The 19,551-nt window shown below is 47.6% G+C and overlaps 1 protein-coding gene across 1 annotated transcript in view; it reads right to left on the bottom strand.

Moving 5' to 3' along the window:
• PDS5B (PDS5 cohesin associated factor B) overlaps positions 1-19,551 on the bottom strand; it is a 354,701-nt gene that overhangs the window by 21,139 nt on the left and 314,011 nt on the right. The window contains exons 31-32 of the mRNA XM_082246014.1: positions 11,508-12,059; positions 1,525-1,623 (exon numbers count right to left, since the gene is read on the bottom strand). Coding sequence (XP_082102140.1) covers positions 1,525-1,623; positions 11,508-12,059 — 651 coding nt within the window. The remainder of the gene's footprint in view (positions 1-1,524; positions 1,624-11,507; positions 12,060-19,551) is intronic.

Here is a 19,551-nt window from a genome sequence, read left to right as displayed (position 1 = left end):
AGCACAGACACAAAAAACAGTTTCACAGCACATGAAGATGGAGGGAAAGGGATTCCACCTGCCTGTCCATTGGATCCGTAAAAACTGGGGAATCCTCCACAGGCACAAGGGTAGATTTGTTCAATCTGGAAACAGGATGGTCCACTTTAGGTGGCACCGTCCAACGGTTGAAGAACTTTTCAGCAAAAGGATACCGGCATTTTAAGTATTTAGGCACCACTAACACGTGCTTAACGATCCGCCATTGGTCATTCACAATATCATGAAAGGTGTCGGGACAAGGGAGAACCTTGCCAGATTTCTGAGACTTTAGTGAGTCAAAAGCCAACCGCGTTCCCTGCCAGCGTGGGCTCATCAGCAAATTTTAAGTATCCCACACAGAAATAATCAGGGCTTCTACTAAGGCGCGTTCCCGCGCTGCAGCTGAAGACGACAGGTCCTCTTCACCGTCTGACTGCGAGGACAGTGACCGCTCAGGTAGGGGGGCGTCCGAGGCGACCCCATCAGCCTTTGAATCAGAGGACACCTCCATAGAAGGAGAAGGCAGCGGCTGTTTTCGGCTATCAACATTTTTCATGACAAAATCAACTTTTGTCGCCAGGCTTTCCAGGGCAGCTGAAATCGAAGCTATCGACTGGGATCTGGACTGTCCGGGAGTCGCACAGATTGGGTCTGAGGGTGATTTTCCAGTTTGGGACTCCATAGTGCAAGTTGCAAAAAAACTGAGTACGGTCACTTTAAGAGCGCTGATTGCGGTATCTACCACCGATCGCAGCGGTCTGCAGGGAACGTGGAAAGTGGTTAATGAGGATGCATAGATACAAACATCTTTACTTATCTGTAACAAATCAGTCAAGATTGGCATTGTTACCATACACATATAATACAAAGGTATTTGTGGGCTCAACCACACTGTACAATTGTATGCAGCATTCAGACCGAAAGCCATAATGAGAGATCTGTTCTCATACAATTTCTAAGGGTTCATTCACACATGCAAACAGGTGGAAGAAAAACTAGGCGGTTTAGTCACGATTTTCCTGTCCAGACAACCCATCCAAACACAGACATGCGACTGCTCTGGGCTGCACACATGCCGCGGCCATAATGGAACAGCAGGATACATTTGGACAGGCGCTACCGCTACTCAAAGCGACCAATGCAAGTCTATGGAGCTGCATTGCAACTGCCTATGATTGCACATGGTGGTGCAGCATAAACAGGATTAAATCAGGCAGGGAACAGGCCACATATTGCCTCCTCACCGCCATCAAACACATCTGAAATCCACCACAAAATGCTTTTAGGAGGGCTGGCAAAAGCGAACGCATACGTGAATGAGCTGAAGCCCTAAAGCTGATTTGAAGGAAAGGATGTAAAAAAAAAAAAAAAAACAATGATCATCAATGTTGATTTCTCATCAATGGTAGCAAATTCCAAAATATGTTCATTATCCATTCTCCAACTGATGTTTATGCACCTAACCTTTTCTGCTTTACACATAATGGCATAACAAAGATTTACCTTTTCTTTATTTGTGTAGAGGCTGATTTGGGCGGTCTCCCTCTTCTTTTCTGCGGCGTGGCTTGAGAAGGCTCCAGGACAGAATCAGATTGGTCAGACCTGAAGTTAGATTTGCTAGTTAAATTTTTTGTCCATATAAAAGTTAACCAAACTTTCGCAGATTTTTCTTTAAATTCAGATTTTACCACTTGTGGACCACATGCAAGCAAAGTACTACGGACAGACAGGCCTGTACAAAGCGTTATACTGGTACGTCGCCAGTTTCCGGGTGTAGGGTGCCCTGCTTCCAACCCCCGCTGTGATTGTACCCAGAAGGAGTTTGTCAGCAAGTCCCAGCCAATGATTTATGGCCGGGGCCTGCTGATCAGCTATGTCCAATCATAGCCCAGAGCCCTGTGTTGACTATTACCACAGGGCTCTGTATAGAGGGAACAAGGCTCTCTGTTTCTTTAGTAAACAATTGGCACACATTTAACCCCTTGTTTACTCAAAATGTTAACCCCTTCCCAGCCAGTGTCAATGTATAGTATTATCACTGTATTAGTGTTACTGGTCACGGTCCCATTATAAGTCGCTGATCACTGCCATTAGCAATATATATATATATATATATATATATATTATATATATATATATATATACATACATACACACACACACACACACACACACACATATACATACATACACACACAGTATCTTACAAAAGGGAGTATATACCCCTCACATTTTTGTGAATATTTTATTATATCTTTTCATGTGACAACACTGAAGAAATTACACTTTGCTACAATGTAAAGTAGTGAGTGTACAGCTTGTATACCAGGGCAAATTTGCTGTCCCCTCAAAATAACAACACACAGCCATTAATGTCTAAACCGCTGGCAACAAGAGTGAGAACACCCCCTAAGTGCAAATGTCCAAATTGGGCACAATTAGCCATTTTCCCTCCTCGGTGTAATGTGACTCGTTAGTGTTACAAGGTTTCAGGTGTGAATGGGGAGCAGGTGTGTTGAATTTGGTGTTATCGCTCTCACTGTCTCATACTGGTCACTGAAAGTTCAACATGGCACCTCATGGCAAAGGACTCCCTGAGGATCTGGAAAAAAGAATTGTTGCTCTACATAAAGATGGCCTAGCCTAAAAGAAGATTGCCAAGATCCTGAAACTGAGCTGCAGCATGGTGGCCAAGACCATACAGCGGTTTAAAAGGACAGGTTCCACTCAGAACAGGCCTCGCCATGGTCGACCAAAGAAGTTGAGTGCACATGCTCAGCGTCATTATCTAGAGGTTGTCTTTGGTTAATAGACGCATGAGTGCTGCCAGCATTGCTGCAGAGGTTGAAGGGGTGGGGGGTCAGCCTGTCAGTGCTCAGACCATACGCCGCACACTGCATCAAATTGGCCTGCATGGCCGTTGTCCCAGAAGGAAGCCTCTTCTAAAGAGGATGCACAAGAAAGCCTGCAAACAGTTTGCTGAAGACAAGCAGATTAAGGACATGGATTACTGGAATCATGTCCTGTGGTCTGATGAGACCAAGATAAACTTATTTGGTTCAGATGGTTTCAAGCGTGTGTGGCGGCATCCAGGTAAACTGCTGGCACTTTTGTTGCCAGCGGTTTAGACATTCATGGCTGTGTGTTGAGTTATGTGTGTAAAGTGTAATTTCTTTAGTGTTGTCACATGAAAAGATATAAGAAAATATTTACAAAAATGAGGGGTGTACTCACTTTTGTGAGATACTCTATATACACATAAAAATTAAAGTATATATACACCATAGTTTTTGAAGATGCTATAACTTTTTACGCAAACCAATCAATATACACTTATTGGGATTTTTTCTTTTAACCAAGGACATGTAGCAGAATACATTTTTCATGAATTTATGAAGAAATTCGATTTTTAATTGGATGTGTTTTATAGCAGAAAGTAAAAAAAAAAAAAAAAAAAAAAAAAGATTTTTGTAAGATCTTACCGTAAAATCTTTTTCTGTGAAGTCCATCAACAGACGCAGCCTGATCATCAGCTAAATGGGTTATGCTGCCCCCTGCAGTAGTAGTCTAGGCAGTACAAACATTTTACATGTACTCGCCCACGGGGCTGTCCCCGCAGGCATAACCCATCCACACTCAGCTCAGCAAACCAGTTTAGTTACAAGCAATTTAGAAAAAAAAAACATCCCCAAATAAGAGGGGTGGGTGCTGCGTCTGTCGATGGACTTCAGAGAAAAATATTTTACGGTAAGATCTTATTTTGTCTATCATCCATCGACAGACGCAGCCTGATCATCAGCTGAATGGGATGTCCAGAAGCAGTGTAGGCATGAGGGGGTGGGAAGAACGCAACCAGAAAGTAACCTAAATTCCAAAAGGCTAAACGTAGCCAACCGGGTAATATGAAGCTCAACCAAATAACAGGAGCTCACCCAGGTAAAGACCCCTAAGAGAAACAAAAAACGTTCTCTTACGAAACAGCAGCCTGCAAAACCTTGCGGCCAAAGGAGGCATCTGAAGATGCCAACAAATCTACCTTGTAGAATTTATAAAAAGTATGCACAGATGACCAAGTCGCTGCCCAACAAACTTGTACAACAGAGGCTTCAAGCGAAAAGCCCAAGAGGCACTCAGCGCTCTAGTAGAATGCGCCTTCACAGGAAAAGGAGGAATCTGACCCTTGATGGAATAAGCCTGAACAACCATCTGCCTGATCCATCTTAATATAGTCGCAGCTAACCCAGCTAATGGGTCATACACACTATAAGATTTTCTGAAGACTTTTTCCTTCAGATTTACCTTTTCTATGTAGTGCAAGGGCCTGCCAGATTGCATACAAATTGAAAGTGTTTAGGTTTGACCTCATAATATATGGTTTTGGTAAATCTTAAGGAAAAAGTCTTCAGAAAATCTTATAGTGTGTATGGCCCATAACCCTTTGTGAGGACCTTCACAAAGAGTCAGATTTTCGAAAGGCCTCAGTACCTGTCAGATAAACTCTTATCGCCCAGACCACATCCAGGGAATGCAAGGCAATTTCCTTGGGGTGCTTAGGCTGAAGGACATAAGGAAGGCAACACAATGTCTTCATTAAGGTGAAAATTCAACACCACCTTAGGGAGAAAAGACGGATTAGGTCAGAGGACCACCAAATAAGGCGGACAGGACAGCGCCGCCAACTCAGATACTCTGTGAGTAGAAGTAATAGCCACTAGGAAGGCAACCTTCTGCGACAAAGAAGGGAGAGAAATCTCCCTAATGTTCTCAAAAGGAGGTTTTTGAACAACAGACACCAGATTGAGATCCCACAGAGGCAACGGAGATCTCCGTGGAGGAGCCAGATGACGCACCCCTTGAATAAAAGTGCGAATCAAGCTATTGGCAGCCAATGAGCATTGGAAGTAAAAAGCCAAGGCAGACACCTGACCCTTGATAGTGCCCAACGCCAAGTGCTGCTCAAGCCCTTTTTGTAAAAAGGCCAAAACCCTAGCTACAGAAAACAAGCAAGGGTGCAGGTACAGCAATTCACACCGTGAAATGTACGATTTCCACGTACGATGATAGATCTTCCTAGATGTCGATTTCCTGGTCTTCAAAAGAGTAGGATTAACTGAGTCGGAAAGACCTATATCCCTCTACACCTTGCTTTCAACAGCCAGGCCGTTAAAGCCAGCGACCGTAAAGCAAGATGGAAGATCAGTCCTTGAGACAGCAGATCTTCCCGCAGAGGAAGTCACCATGGAGGATCGTTGACCAGTTTTACCAGTTCTGCGCGCCAAGACTGCCGAGGCCAGTCTGGTGCCACCAGAATGACCGGAATTCCACCGCCAACCGGCGAAGAAACCTCGGCAGGAGTAGGAGCGGCGGGAAGGCATAAATCAGGCAATATTGGCTCCACAGAGTGTCTGTGGCATCGGCCAGAGGATCCCGAGACCTGCCCACAAACCGTTGAACTTTCCTGTTGAGAGGAGAAGCAAACAGATCCACCTCCGGAGTCCCAACCGGGCACACAGTAGTTAAAACACTTCTGGATGAAGGGACCATTCCCCCTGATCCATCACCTGGCGACTCAGGTAATCCAAATAAAGAAAAGAAGATAACCGCGCTATAGGTGAAGTAAATAAACAGAAAAGCTGCGATTTCAAGTGTGACCACACCCCCTAAAATTTGTTATGCAAAAATCGCGCTAAGTGAAATGGAACTAATAAAAGTCCAAATAAAATGAGTCCAATATTCCACACTTTGTGCTGTGATTGTAAATGTGTTGTCAGTCCAAAGTCCCTCTAGGTAATGTGCTTAGCGGAACTCGGAAAGATTAAGGCCCAAAATCCAGATCCGCAAACTTGATGACGTGGTGGTAGTCTTTAAATTAATCTCCGGATATTGGATATGTGAAATTGTAAAACATAAAGAAACGCCATAGCATAAAATCCCACAAATAAATAGAAATGCTGTTGTTAAATAAAACACCAGTGATGTGTTTATATTGTATGGATATAGTGAAAACAGAAGTGAATAGATCCACCACCAGCTTAATACCGCTTACCAGAAACAAGTATATTAAGGCAATTCATGAAAGAGCCAAAACCAGGTGTATTAAGGGAAGCTCTTCACCAGAGGAGGAAAGCACCAGATGTAATCCACCGCAGAGCGATCAGTCCCTTACCAGACTGAGTGAAAGACAGTCTAAAGGTTAAATAAATCCACCCAAAAGATCCGGCACACCAGGACCTCCAAGCCTCTTACCAGAAGCGAATAACTAGCAGGTGTCAGGATATCCTGGATGGTTGAACCTCCAAATCCCCACAGGAACAATGAGGCAGATCAAATCCAATGGGTAGACACAGAGAGTGATAACGATCCCTTGGAACTCAATAATGGTCGGTCACGAAAGAGTAAAACAAAAACCGCCATAGTGTAAAACCACAATAAGTTTAATAGATTTAAAAGTATTACACTCACATGTAAACAGATGTAAATAGCTCGTATAGCCGCCGGCCGGACGGATCCGCACTCGTCGGACGCTGTAGGAAGTGACGTCAGCACGCCATGACCTAATGTCGTTTCGTCACAGATGACGTTCTCAAAGGTTTTTATTTTTTACTCTTTCGGGACCGACCATTATTGAGTTCCAAGGGATCGTTATCACTCTCTGTGTCTACCCATTGGATTTGATCTGCCTCATTGTTCCTGTGGGGATTTGGAGGTTCAACCATCCAGGATATCCTGACACCTGCTAGTTATTCGCTTCTGGTAAGAGGCTTGGAGGTCCTGGTGTTGCGGATCTTTTGGGTGGATTTATTTAACCTTTAGACTGTCTTGCACTCAGTCTGGTAAGGGACTGATCGCTCTGCGGTGGATTACATCTGGTGCTTTCCTCCTCTGGTGAAGAGCTCCCCTTAATACACCTGGTTTTGGCTCTTTCTTTGCCTTAATATACTTGTTTCTGGTAAGCGGTATTAAGCTGGTGGTGGATCTATTCACTTCTGTTTTCACTATATCCATACAATATAAACACATCACTGGTGTTTTATTTAACAACAGCATTTCTATTTATTTGTGGGATTTTATGCTATGGCGTTTCTTTATGTTTTACAATTTCACATATCCAATATCCGGAGATTAATTTAAAGACTACCACCACGTCATCAAGTTTGCGGATCTGGATTTTGGGCCTTAATCTTTCCGAGTTCCGCTAAGCACATTACCTAGAGGGACTTTGGACTGACAACACATTTACAATCACAGCACAAAGTGTGGAATATTGGACTCATTTTATTTGGACTTTTATTAGTTCCATTTCACTTAGCGCGATTTTTGTATAACAGACTCAGGTAATCCGCCTGCCAATTCTCCACACCCAGAATGTGGACTGAGGGAAGAGCTGGAACATTGGCTTCCGCCCAAACCAGCATCTCGGCCACCTCCTTGGCGCCAGGGCACTCTTGGTGCCCCCTTGATGATTGATGTAAGCCACACCCGTGGCATTGTCCGATTGTATCCGAACCAGAGAGCCACTTGATCGCTCTTAGCTCCAGAATATTGATCGGCAAGGAGAACTCCTATTCTGTCCATGTCCCCTGGGCACAAAGTTTCAATAACACTCCACCCCAGCCCGACAGGATGGCATCCGTTGTCACCACCATCCAGAACAACGATAGGAAATACTTGCCCTGGCACAGAACAGGTGACTGGATCAACCAGGATAGAGCCTACTTCGTGAGATGGCTCAAAGGAATCTTCTGGTCCAATGACCGAGGATCCCTGTTCCACTTTGCCAGAATCTCCTTCTGCAAAGGTCTCCAGTGAAACTGAGCAAACGGGACTGCTTCGAAGGCCAACATCATCAGGCCCAGTGCCCTCATGCAAGTCCGCATAGAAGTCTGATCTGTTTCCATCAGCAACCTGATCGCCCTTTGCAGTTTCTGAAGCTTGCCTCCCCAGAGCAGAGTCGAGAGTCAGCCCCAGATAAGTGACCCGTACGGATGGCGTCAGGGCAGATTTCTAGAAATGGATCGTTCACCTGAATTCCTGAAGAGTCTGAACCGTAATTGAGATGTTGCCCAACAGACCCGAATAGGAGACATGCTCGCAACAGGAGATTGTCCAGATATCCCACAATCAAGATACCTCGCTGACGCAACAAAGCCAGCACAGAGGCAAAGGACCTTAGTAAAGACTCTGGGAGCGGAGGCGAGACCAAAGGGTAACGCCACAAATTGAGAATGCTCCTCTGCCACCGCAAAGTGGAGGAATCGCTGAGGTCTCTCTAATATGGGGACGTGGAGATATGCATCCTTAATCTCTATGGAGTCCATAAAATGCCCCTGGTTCAAGGATGCCACCACTGATCGAATGGACTCCATTCAAAACTTCTGGACCTGCACAAAGTGGTTCATAGCCTTGAGATCCAGGATGGGAGGCACCCTGCCCTCCTTTGTGTACCGTGAACATGTTTGAATGAAAACCCTGAGAGCGTTTCTGCGGCGGTACCGGCAAGATCACCCCTTAAGTCAGGAGATCCTGCACAGCGGCCCGCGGCCCAAAGATCCTTTAAACGCTCCAGAGACAGGTGAAGATTTGACTGAAAAAGGCGGTCTCCTAGCCGGGACCAAAATGCTATCTTGTACCCGAGACAAATCAGCTCGCGAACTCAATCATCCTAAATCAAGGAATTCCAGGGTTCCCGAAAGAAGCGCAGACGTCCCCCCACCCCTGAGACAGGTGAAGGCACCCCTTCAAGCTGAAGAGGACTTGTCTGCAGCACCGGACTTACTGGCTTTGTGCTAGCTCCAATGCTTTTTAGCCCCTCCAGAAGCTCTGAAGGGCTTACCCTTTTCTTGCGCCCCGGAGGAATGAAAAAAACGTCTGTGAGCAGTAAAGGACCTCGCTTAGTACCTTTGGCAGATTGAGGAAGAAGAGTACTCTTCCTGCCCATCAGACCTTTGATCAACTCATCCAAAGAGTCACCAAACAAACGTTCTGCCAGAAAAGGGAGATCCATCAGGGCTTTCTTGGAAGCTTGGTCAGCCGACCAGCTCTTCAGCCAAACCATGCGTCGTAAGGCAATCCCCACAGCCGAAACTCTGGCCACCAGGGGAACCGCATCCAGGGACACATCACACAGGAACACCAGGGCCTGGGACACCTGGTCCAAAAGTTCCAGCTGTTCTGGAGGAAATATTTCAGGGTCCAAAGAGCGCTTCACGGCCCTAATCCATTCCGTAACAGTCTGAGAAACCAAAACAGACACAAAGACTGGTTTCAAAATGGAACCCGCAAACACATGAAGATGGTGGGAAAGGGATTACACCCGCCTGTCCACCGGATCCGTAAAAACTGGGGGGAATCTTCCACAGGCACAATAGTAGATTTATTCAATCTGGAAACAGGGTGGTCCACTTTTGGTGGCACCGTCCAACGGTTAGAAACCGTATCAGCAAAAGGATACCGGCGTTTAAAGTGTTTTGGCACCACTAACACGTGCTTAACGCCCTGCCATTGCTCATTCACAATATCATGAAAGGTGTCAGGACAAGGAAAAACCTTGCCAGATTTTTGAGTCTTGCAGGAGCCAAAAGCCACCCGCGTCCCTGCCGGCGTGTGCTCATCAGCCATTCTAATAGTTTCCCGCACTGAAATAATCAGGGCTCCAGCAAAGAGCGTTCCCGCGCTGCAGCTGAAGAAGACATGTCCTCTTCAGCATCTGACTGCGAGGACAGCGACCCTTTAAGTAGGGGGGCGTCCGGGGCAACCACATCAGCCTCTGAATCAGAGGACACACCCAAAAATGGAGAAGGCAGTGGCCGTTTCCGGCTATTAACCTTTTTCATGACAAAACCAACTTTTGTTGCCAGGCTTTCCGGGGCTGCTGAAATTGTGGCCAGCGACTGTGATCTGGACTGTCCGGGAGTTGCACAGAGTGGGTCTGAGGGTGAATTCAGTCTCCGACTCCATATTTAAAGTTTTACAAATTGGAGTACTGTCGCTTTAAGAAGCGCCGATCACGGTTCCCACCACCGATCGCAGCGGTCTGCAGAGTCCCCCTTTTAACTACACTAACAGCAGAGTGTGCAGGGATATGCCTGCAAAGACCCCAGTACTGTACCACCTCCAGAGAAAAAACCCCTCCTGATCGTCCTCAGCCGCATGGAGAAGAGACAGGAAATGACCTCGGCCAGTAGCAGGAAGCGGAAGCACAGGAAGTGATGTAAAAGGTCACGCTGCTCAGTGAAGTACAGAGGACTACACAAACATGGTTGCCAATACATTGCTAAAGGAAGCTCAGGGAAAATGGCTGCTCCATACAAGTCAAAGGGAGAATGTAGTACATTGCCCACACTTGAAGATGGCGGCACCCACGGCTGGCCATGCGGCCAGGGACCGACACCATGAAGGCCTCAAGGATCCAAAACAGGACCCAGCAGCCACAAGGTACAATGCACCCCCCCCCAGGGCACCGGGCGCCCCAGTTACATAACCCCCTGCAGGAACGGAAAAAGAAGGAGATAGGCACACAGGCCAGGTACTGGGCAAACCAGGGGGATCTTTTAGGAGGTAAAAGGTCCCATTATGCCCAGGAAAGAGCCCACATCCCCCAAGGCCACCAGGGGTCATATCTACTCACCATACCATGGACTGGATGGGCTCCGCTCCGGGCAGACCTCCCACCCTAAGTGGGGGTGCTGCCAGCCGAGGGGTACGCTGTGACTCAGGGCATTCCAGGTCGCCGTGTCCCGGCGAGGCATGCGCTTGCAGGCTCGTCCCCATACGGAAAAGGACACCGTCGTGGCGAGACCCAGTGCGGGACTATAACTTGCTCATGCTCTTAGGTCAGGCTGGGGGGGGCCATAAGGATCTAGATTATCCAGTGTGAAGCCCTAGCCGCCATTGCTTGTAGACCACCAGAATTCCCCTGACACTAGCTAGTGAGTAAAGCTTAATAAAATAAAAATATTCTGAAAAGAATAAAAAAAAAAACTGAGACCAGAGTCCCAGCAGGAAACCTAGGTCCTACTCCTTCTCTAGGCAGAAACAAACTGGTTTGCTGAGCCGAGTGTGGGAGGGTTATGCCTGCCTGTACATGTAAAATTTTTGTGCTGCCTAGACTACTCCTGCAGGGGGCAGCATAACCCATTCAGCTGATGAAAATCAGGCTGCGTCTGTCGATGGACGATAGAGAAATCGTTTTTTTTTTTTTAAATTTGTCTGTTTTAATTTATAAATTATAAACCCAGTGGTTATCAAATACTCCCAAAAGAAAGCTCTATTTGTGTGAAAAACTATATAAATGTAATATGTGTACAGCGTTGCATAGCCGTGCAATTACCAGTTAGAGTAGCGCAGTGGCTAAACAGCAAAAAAATGACCTAGTCATGAAGAGGTAAAACCTTTCAGGGCTGAGGTGATTACATTCAATTTAAACCTTTAGTGACATTTAAAATAGGTAAGCATATAAAAACACTACACCACTTCACTATTCTTACTTTTGCGCAGACTTCCTGGGTGTTCTTCCTGGACCTTTACCTCTTCGTTTCTGCTCTACATTTTCATAGTCTTGCTCATCAGCCATATCAAGTGATTCTTCCTCCTCATCTTGTGGAATTTCTACTGCAGCTGCCCTTTTCCTTCCTCTTTTGGGGGTCTTTGCTACTGGCTCTTCCTTAGCAGCGCTTGCCTTGACAGACTTAGGCGGTCTACCTCTTCTACCTTTTTTTGGTGGGCTGTTTTGTTCATCTTCAAATTCTAAGTCTTCCTTTAGTCTCTTATCTGGCCACTGTTGGTCATCTGACTCAGGTGAAGTGGCTGCTGCTCTCTTTCGTCCACGTTGTCCAGACCTAGGTTTCGATTCCTGAGTGGATTTAGACAGCTCATCCATGCTCAAACTGTCCTCCTGGTCTAAGAGAGACTGTTTTTTCCGCCCTCTCGATTTGTCATTATCAGAGTCATCTCTTTTGTCTTTCTTCCCAGAAAGAGGTGAGGACATCATAGAATAATCTTCATTCTCACTCTGATGATCCATTTCAGTGCTATCGAGTCTTGCAACAGTGAAGAAACAAAACAAAACTATCATTAAAATTTCATAAAACATATAATTTAAATAATTTAAGCTCATACAGAAAGTTATTGCTGCTGAATCTTGGAATGTAGTTCACCCTCAGCAGTGTTCATTTGCCCTATATTATTAGTATATACAGTGCCTTGAAAATGTATTCATACCCCTTGAAATTGTCCACATTTTGTCATATTACAACCAAAAACGTAAATGTATTTTATTGGGATTTTATGTGACAGACCAACACAAAGTGGCACATAATTGTTGGAAGGAAAATGAAAAATGATGATCAAAAATAAATATCGTAAAAGTGTGGCGTGCATTTGTATTCAGCCCCCTTTAACTAAACTCTAGTGGAACCAATTGCCTTCAGAAGTCACCTAATTAGTTAGAGTCCACCTGTGTGTAGTTTAATCTCAGTAAAATAAAGCTGTTCTGTGAAGTCCTCAGAGGTTTGTTAAGAGAACCTTAGGGAACAAACCACATCATGAAGGCCAAGGAACACACCAGACAGGTCAGGGATAAAGTTGTAGAGAAGTTTAAAGCAAGGTTAGGTTATAAAAAAATATCCTGAGCTTTGAACATCTCACAGAACACTGTTCAAACCATCATTCGAAAATGAAAAGCATATGGCACAACTGCAAACCTACCAAGAGAGCATTAAATCAGAGAAGCATTAAATCAGAGAAGCGGCCAGGAGGCCCATGGTAACTCTGGAGGAGCTGCAGAGACCCACAGCTCAGGTAGGAGAATCTGTCAACAGGACAAGTATTAGGCTCCGTTCACATCAAGGCGTTTTTGGGCAATTTTCTGCTCTAATGCCCCGTACACACGTGCAGATTATCTGAAGACTTTTGTCTGCAGACTTACCAAAACCATATAATATGAGGTCAAACCTAAACACTTTCAATTTGTATGCAATCCGGCAGGCCCTTGCACTACATAGAAAAGGTAAATCTGAAGACAAAAGTCTTCAGATAATCTGCACGTGTGTACGGGGCATAAGCCTCAGCTCTAAAAACGACCAACAAGACAAATCCCATTCATTTCAATGGCCCCTGTTCACATCTGAGCGTTTGTTGACTTAAGCAAAATGCCCATCGCTCAAAAAAGTACGAGTTTCATTTTTTGCAGACTACCGGCGTTTTTATTTTTTTTCATTGGTCACTTAACCTAAAAACGCCTACACAAAAACACTGCAAAACGCCTGTAAAAATAGCAACGTCTAGATGTGAACAGAGTCCTGCACCCCAGAAATGTGGCCTTCACCTGACTTTTGAGGATTAACCACAAGTTCTTAATAGGATCAAGGTCTGGGGAGCTTCCTGGCCATGGACCCAAAATTTAAATTTTTTTGGTCCCCAAGCCACTTCGTTATCACTTTTTCCTTATGGCAGGGTGTTCCATCATGCTGGAAAATGCATTGTTCATCATCAAACTGTTCTTGGGTGGTTGGGATAAGTTTCTCTCATAGGATTTTTTGCACCATTCCTTATGCATAGCTATGTTCTTAGTCAAAATTGTGAGTGAGCCCATTCCTTTGGCTGAGAAGTAACCCCACACATGAATGATCTCAGGATACATTAATGTTGGCATGACAAGACTAAGGGTAGCGCTCACCTTTTCTCGTCCAGACAAGTTTTTTTCCGGATGCCCCAAACAATCGGAAAGGGAAAAACTCAGAGAATTCAGGGAATTCAGAGAAAAACTGAATTCCTCCGACAGTCGCCGCCTCCTCTAAGTCATCACTGTTGGGTATTGACTTCCCATCCGCAGGAGTAGCTAGGCATATAGACTTAGTGCAAAGACAAAAGGCATTAGCATATACACACCCATGGGGGCTGTCCCATCTGGTCAATACCCCCCTGCATAACCACTCCCAACTCAGTTTGGTAGCATAGCAGTAGGTAATAAGAACCCCAAAAGAGGGGCGGGGGCGGCGACTGTCGGAGGACTCAGAGAAAGGAATTTTACAGGTAAGATTTTACAAAAATTCCGTTTTCTCTTACGTCCTCTGACAGTCGACGCCTCCTCTAAGTCATCACTGTTGGGATGTCCCAAAGCAGTATAGACATGAGGGGTGGGAGACGCAACTGTAGAAAAGGCAACGCAGTACCCACATCAGAGAAAGGAATCTTACATGCACTGTAAGAGAACCAACTGGGCAACAGAAAAAAACAATGCTCAACAGGAGCAACAGCCCAGGAAAGCAAATGCCAACAGCCAGGGACCCAGAAAAAAACACAAGGGTCCATCATGGCACTGCCGCACTGAGAACCTTGCGGCCAAAGGAAGCATCAGCTGATGCCAGAACGTCTACTTTGTAGAATTTTGAAAAAGTGTGCACCGACGACCAAGGCGCAGCCTTGCACACCTGGGCCACTGAGGCCCGATGCCAATAGGCCCAGGACGCACTCACAGATCTGGTAGAGTGCGCCTTAACAGGGAAGGGCGGAACTTGTTCCTTCAAGGCGTAAGCCTGTTCAATGGTCTGTCTGATCCATTTGGCAATAGTCGCTGCAGATGCAGCCATGCCCTTCCGAGGTCCCTCAGGAAGGACAAAGAGGGAATCTGTCTTCCGAAAGGACTCCATAGACGACATCCAAAGAGTGCAGAGCAACCTCCTTAGGATGCTTAAGCTTCGTACAAAGCGAAGGCAGGACAATGTCCTCATTAATGTGGAACTCGGAGACCACCTTAGTAAGAAAGGAGGGATGCGGACGCAAAACCACCTTATCCCGGTGAATCACCAAGTACGGGGAACGGCACGATAACGCTGCCTGTTCCGACACCCTGCGAGCCGAAGTGATCGCCACCAAAAAGGCAACCTTCTTAGACAGCAGAGGCAACGATATTTCCCGAATGTTTTCAAAGGGAGCACGCTATAAGACAGACAGAACCAAGTTCAAGTCCCATGGAGGTAAGGGCTCCTTCCTGGGAGGAGCCAAATGTCGCACACCTTGAATGAAGGTGCGAACCAGGGAATGAGACGCCACAGGGCGTTGAAAAAGAATAGCCAGTGCGGACACCTGGCCTTTGATCGTGGCCAGCGCCAGGCGCTGGTCCACTCCAGACTGAAGGAAGGCCAACACTCTTGACACCGAGTACGAGCGAGGGGAGAACCCCCTGGACTCACACCAGGCGAAATAAGCCTTCCAGGTACGGTAATAGATTTTACCAGAGGAGATCTTTCTAGCCTTGACAAGGGTAGGGATGATCTCAGAAGAGAGACCCCTGTCCCTCAGGACCTGGGTCTCAACAGCCAGGCCGTTAAAGCCAGCGACCGAAAAGCAGGATGGAAGATCGGACCTTGAGACAGGAGATCTTCCCGCAGAGGCAGACGCCACGGAGGCGCCACTGCCAGGTGAACAACGTCAGCGTACCAGGACCGGCGTGGCCAGTCCGGAGCCACCAGAATCACCAGGTGCGGTTTCGAGACCAATCTGCGGAGGAACCGGGATAGTAACTGAATCGGAGGAAAGGCATACATCAGACGATACTGATGCCAAGGGGCTACCAACGCATCCGAGGCGTCCGCCAACGGATCAGGCGTTCTTGCCACAAACCTTTCCACCTTTTGATTTAGCCGGGATGCGAACAGATCCACGTCCGGGGATCCCCACCTCGCACACAGCATTTGAAAGACCTCCGGGTGTAGGGACCATTCCCCCTGGTCCAGGGTCTGGCGGCTCAGATAGTCGGCCTGCCAATTCTCCACACCCGGAATGTGAACAGCCGAGATCGCCGGGACATGAGCCTCGGCCCAAGACAGAATGTCGGTCACCTCCCGGGCCGCCCGAGCACTCCTGGTGCCCCCTTGGTGGTTGATGTAAGCCACTGCGGTAGCATTGTCCGTCTGTACCCGGACAGGACGGCCCCGAAGACGGCCCGACCACTGGAAGAGACAGAGTTTTATCGCTCGCAGTTCCAGCACATTTATCGGGAAGGAGGACTCTTCCTCCGAACAAGTGCCCTGGGCAGACAGGTTGCCCAGGACTCCACCCCAGCCCGACAGGCTGGCATCCGTGGTAATCAAAGTCCACACCAACGGACGGAAGGACTTGCCTTCCGCCACCAACGGGGACTGGAGCCACCACAGAAGAGCCAATCTGGTCTGACGACTCAGGGAGACACACAGATCCAGGGACTGAGGCAGTCTGTCCCACCTGGCCAGGATCTCCGCCTGGAGAGCCCGCGTGTGAAACTGAGCAAAGGGTATCGCCTCGAAGGCCGATACCATCAACCCCAGGCCCCGCATACAGGTCCTGAGTGACGAGGACGGGTTGTCCCTGAGGGACCTGAGCTCGTCCTGCAAAGTCCGGAACTTGTCCTCCGGCAAGAACACCTTTGCCTGAGCAGAGTCCAGAATCAGTCCCAGGTAGGGAAGACGAAGCGATGGAGACAACGTCGATTTTTGAACGTTGATGGTCCATCCGAACTCCTGGAGCGTCTGCACCGTGGTGGACAGATCACGCACAAGGTCCTGGCTGGCACGTGATCTCAGAAGTAGATCGTCCAGGTAACCCGAGACCGCAATGCCCTGAGCCCTCAGCAGGCCCAGAACCGGCGCCAACACTTTGGTAAACACCCTTGGTGCCGAAGCGAGACCGAAAGGTAACGCCACAAACTGGTAGTGGTCCTCTGCGATAGCAAACCGAAGGTACCGCTGATGACCCTCGAAAATGGGGATGTGCAGGTACGCATCTTTCAGATTTATCGAGGCCAGGAATTCCCTTGGACTCAAGGAGGCCACCACCGAACGGAGAGACTCCATACGGAACTTCCGAACAGGCACGAAGCGGTTCAGCGCTTTCAGGTACAGAATAGGACGCACTTTGCCCTCCTTTCTGGGCACATTGAACAGATTAGAATAAAACCCGCCACCGTATAGGAATGGCGAGCTAGAGACTCCAACCGCCAGTCTGTGGGATCCCGGAAAACCGGGGTATCCTCAGTAGGAACCAAGGTAGCCTTGTTTAACACGGCCACAGTGTGATCTACCTGTGGAGGCACACACCATCGTGATTCCGTAGCCGGCGCAAAAGGATAAAGCAATTTGAACCGACTAGGTACCAGGAATGGACGTTTCAACGTGCGCCACATTTCATTAACAGTGTAATGAAACTCATCTGGGCAGGGAAAAACCTGCGCCGACTTGCGGGTCCTGTGCGTCCCAAATGAGGACACAACGCCCGGAGGACAGGGCTCATCCTCTAAATGCAAGGTTTCTTTAACAGAAACAATTAACTCATCCATGGTCGCCCGTTCTTCAGGTAACCCTGGGGAGGAGGTATCAACCCCCTTCATCTCAGCCTCCCCCTCAGACCCCGGGGGGTCCAAGGATGAGCGGGACCCTGAAAAGGGCACGCTCGCAGCAGCAGCCATATCCCCATCTGAATCAGAGGAGAGAGACAATCTGGGCCTCTTTTTTGCAGCACGTTCAGACATCAGCATTTCCATATTAGACACCAAAGTTGCCACCACAGCAGCCAAATCGGGTCGCAGCGGGGCCACAGGAGAACTGGGGACCCCCACTAAAGCTGGGGGAACTTGCTTTCCTGAGAATCCATTGCTCAAGTTATCAGAAACAAAAAAACAGTGCAATAAAATGTGTACTGTCCCTTTTAAAATCGCTGCGGTATGCGCAGCCCACCGCTACAGCTACAGTGACAAAGACCCCAAAAGGAGAAGAGAAAACTGAGCCAGAAGCGATAATACAGAGGACAATTGAGAGCGATAACATGCAGAGCCTGCAGAGTGTTGCTACCGATGTCCTGCTGCAGATGGAAAGGAAGTGCTGCTGAAGTAGGCTGGACTATAGACTGCCAGACTCGGGGAAAATGGCTCCCCCATAGGAATGCATTGGAGGCTACACCAAAATGGCCGCCGAACATGCGGTCGGACCGATTGTCCACCTCCCACAAAATGGCGGCGGATGGCGCCAAAATAGCAGCCAGTGTCGCCCCAGGGGAGCTACCCATGCCTGCCCATGGCCAAAATGGCGGACCGCTGCGGTTGCCACACAAAAAAACGTCTGCACCCCCAACAATGTTCCCAAGTGACACAGGGAAAGGGACCCCCAGACAACATACAGTATCTGCACAAGCGATCCCCGCAGGGATCGCACAGGGAGTCACACATGCACAGACATGGGGAACACACAGCAACACAGACTGCCACCCCAGACAGAGGCCCCACACAGAAGTACTTACCTGTACCAGATGGCGTGGGAAGCCTCTATGCACGGAAAACCGCTGTCCTCACCTGACAGGGAGTGCCGTGAGCCAGGGACATGACACTGCAGCACCGCAGATTTGTCCTGTGAGGTAGCCACCTCACGGCTGCATCCCTGCAGCGAACAGGGATGGGTCGTTCGTAATGCCAGGGCGAACCATAGCTGAACGCTCAATGGCGGGCTGGGGGTCCATCTGACCCTTCTGCCCTGGGGAACCAGGGCGGTCAGTCCGAATCCCAGCACCGCATGATCCATCTTCATCCGAAGAGAAGACTAACACTAGAAGCTGACAAAATAAACAGCTAGTAAAGTAAGAAAAAAACTTTTCAAAGAAAATCAAATAAAAGATTAGGAAGGCTGAGACTGAAGCCCCAGCACAGGGAAGCCTGACTACTCCTGACGCTAGGCAGATTAAAACTGAGTTGGGAGTGGTTATGCAGGGGGGTATTGACCAGATGGGACAGCCCCCATGGGTGTGTATATGCTAATTTTGTCTTTGGACTAAGTCTATATGCCTAGCTACTCCTGCGGATGGGAAGTCAATACCCAACAGTGATGACTTAGAGGAGGCGGCGACTGTTGGAGGACGTAAGAGAAATGACTTTACCCCAGTCCTCAGGAGTCCAGTTCCCTGTACCTTTTGCAGATTTAATAGTCCGTCCGTAATGTTTTCCTGGACAGAAGTGGCTTCTTTGCTACCAGGCCATCCTCCAAAAGTCTTTGCCTCACTGTGCGTGTAGGTGCACTCACAACTGCCTGTTGCCATTCCAGAGAAAGCTCTGCACTGGTGGTGCCACGATCCCACAGATAAATCAACTGCAGGAGACTGTCCCGGCACTTGCTGGACTTTCTTTGGCACCCTGAAGCCTACTTCACAAATGTAGTGGAAATGTTTTTTTATAGGATTACGTTCATTTTCATAGCAAAGAGGGACTTTGCAATAATTGCAATTCATCTGATCACTCTTCATAACGTTCTGGAGAATATGCATATTGCCATCATGAAAACTAAGGCAGCAGACTTTGTGAAAAATAATATGCCATTGTCAAAACTTTTGGCCACGGCTGTATATATGGAGGCTGTATATATGGAAACCATTTAGGACCTGAACACAGACATATCACAGTGCAGGTCAGTTAATTAAAAGGGCAGGGGATTTCTGAATTTGCTGGATTTTTCTGTTTCTTTAATGGAGCAATAAATTATGTTCTCTGTGCTGTAGCCCCTTGTATTTTGGGAC

The sequence above is a fragment of the Pelophylax lessonae genome (assembly GCF_965119305.1).
Source record: "Pelophylax lessonae genome assembly, chromosome: 2".
Taxonomy (NCBI): domain Eukaryota; kingdom Metazoa; phylum Chordata; class Amphibia; order Anura; family Ranidae; genus Pelophylax; species Pelophylax lessonae.
The sequence above is the reverse complement of the archived record's forward strand: the minus strand, read 5'-3'. Positions and strand labels throughout refer to the sequence as shown.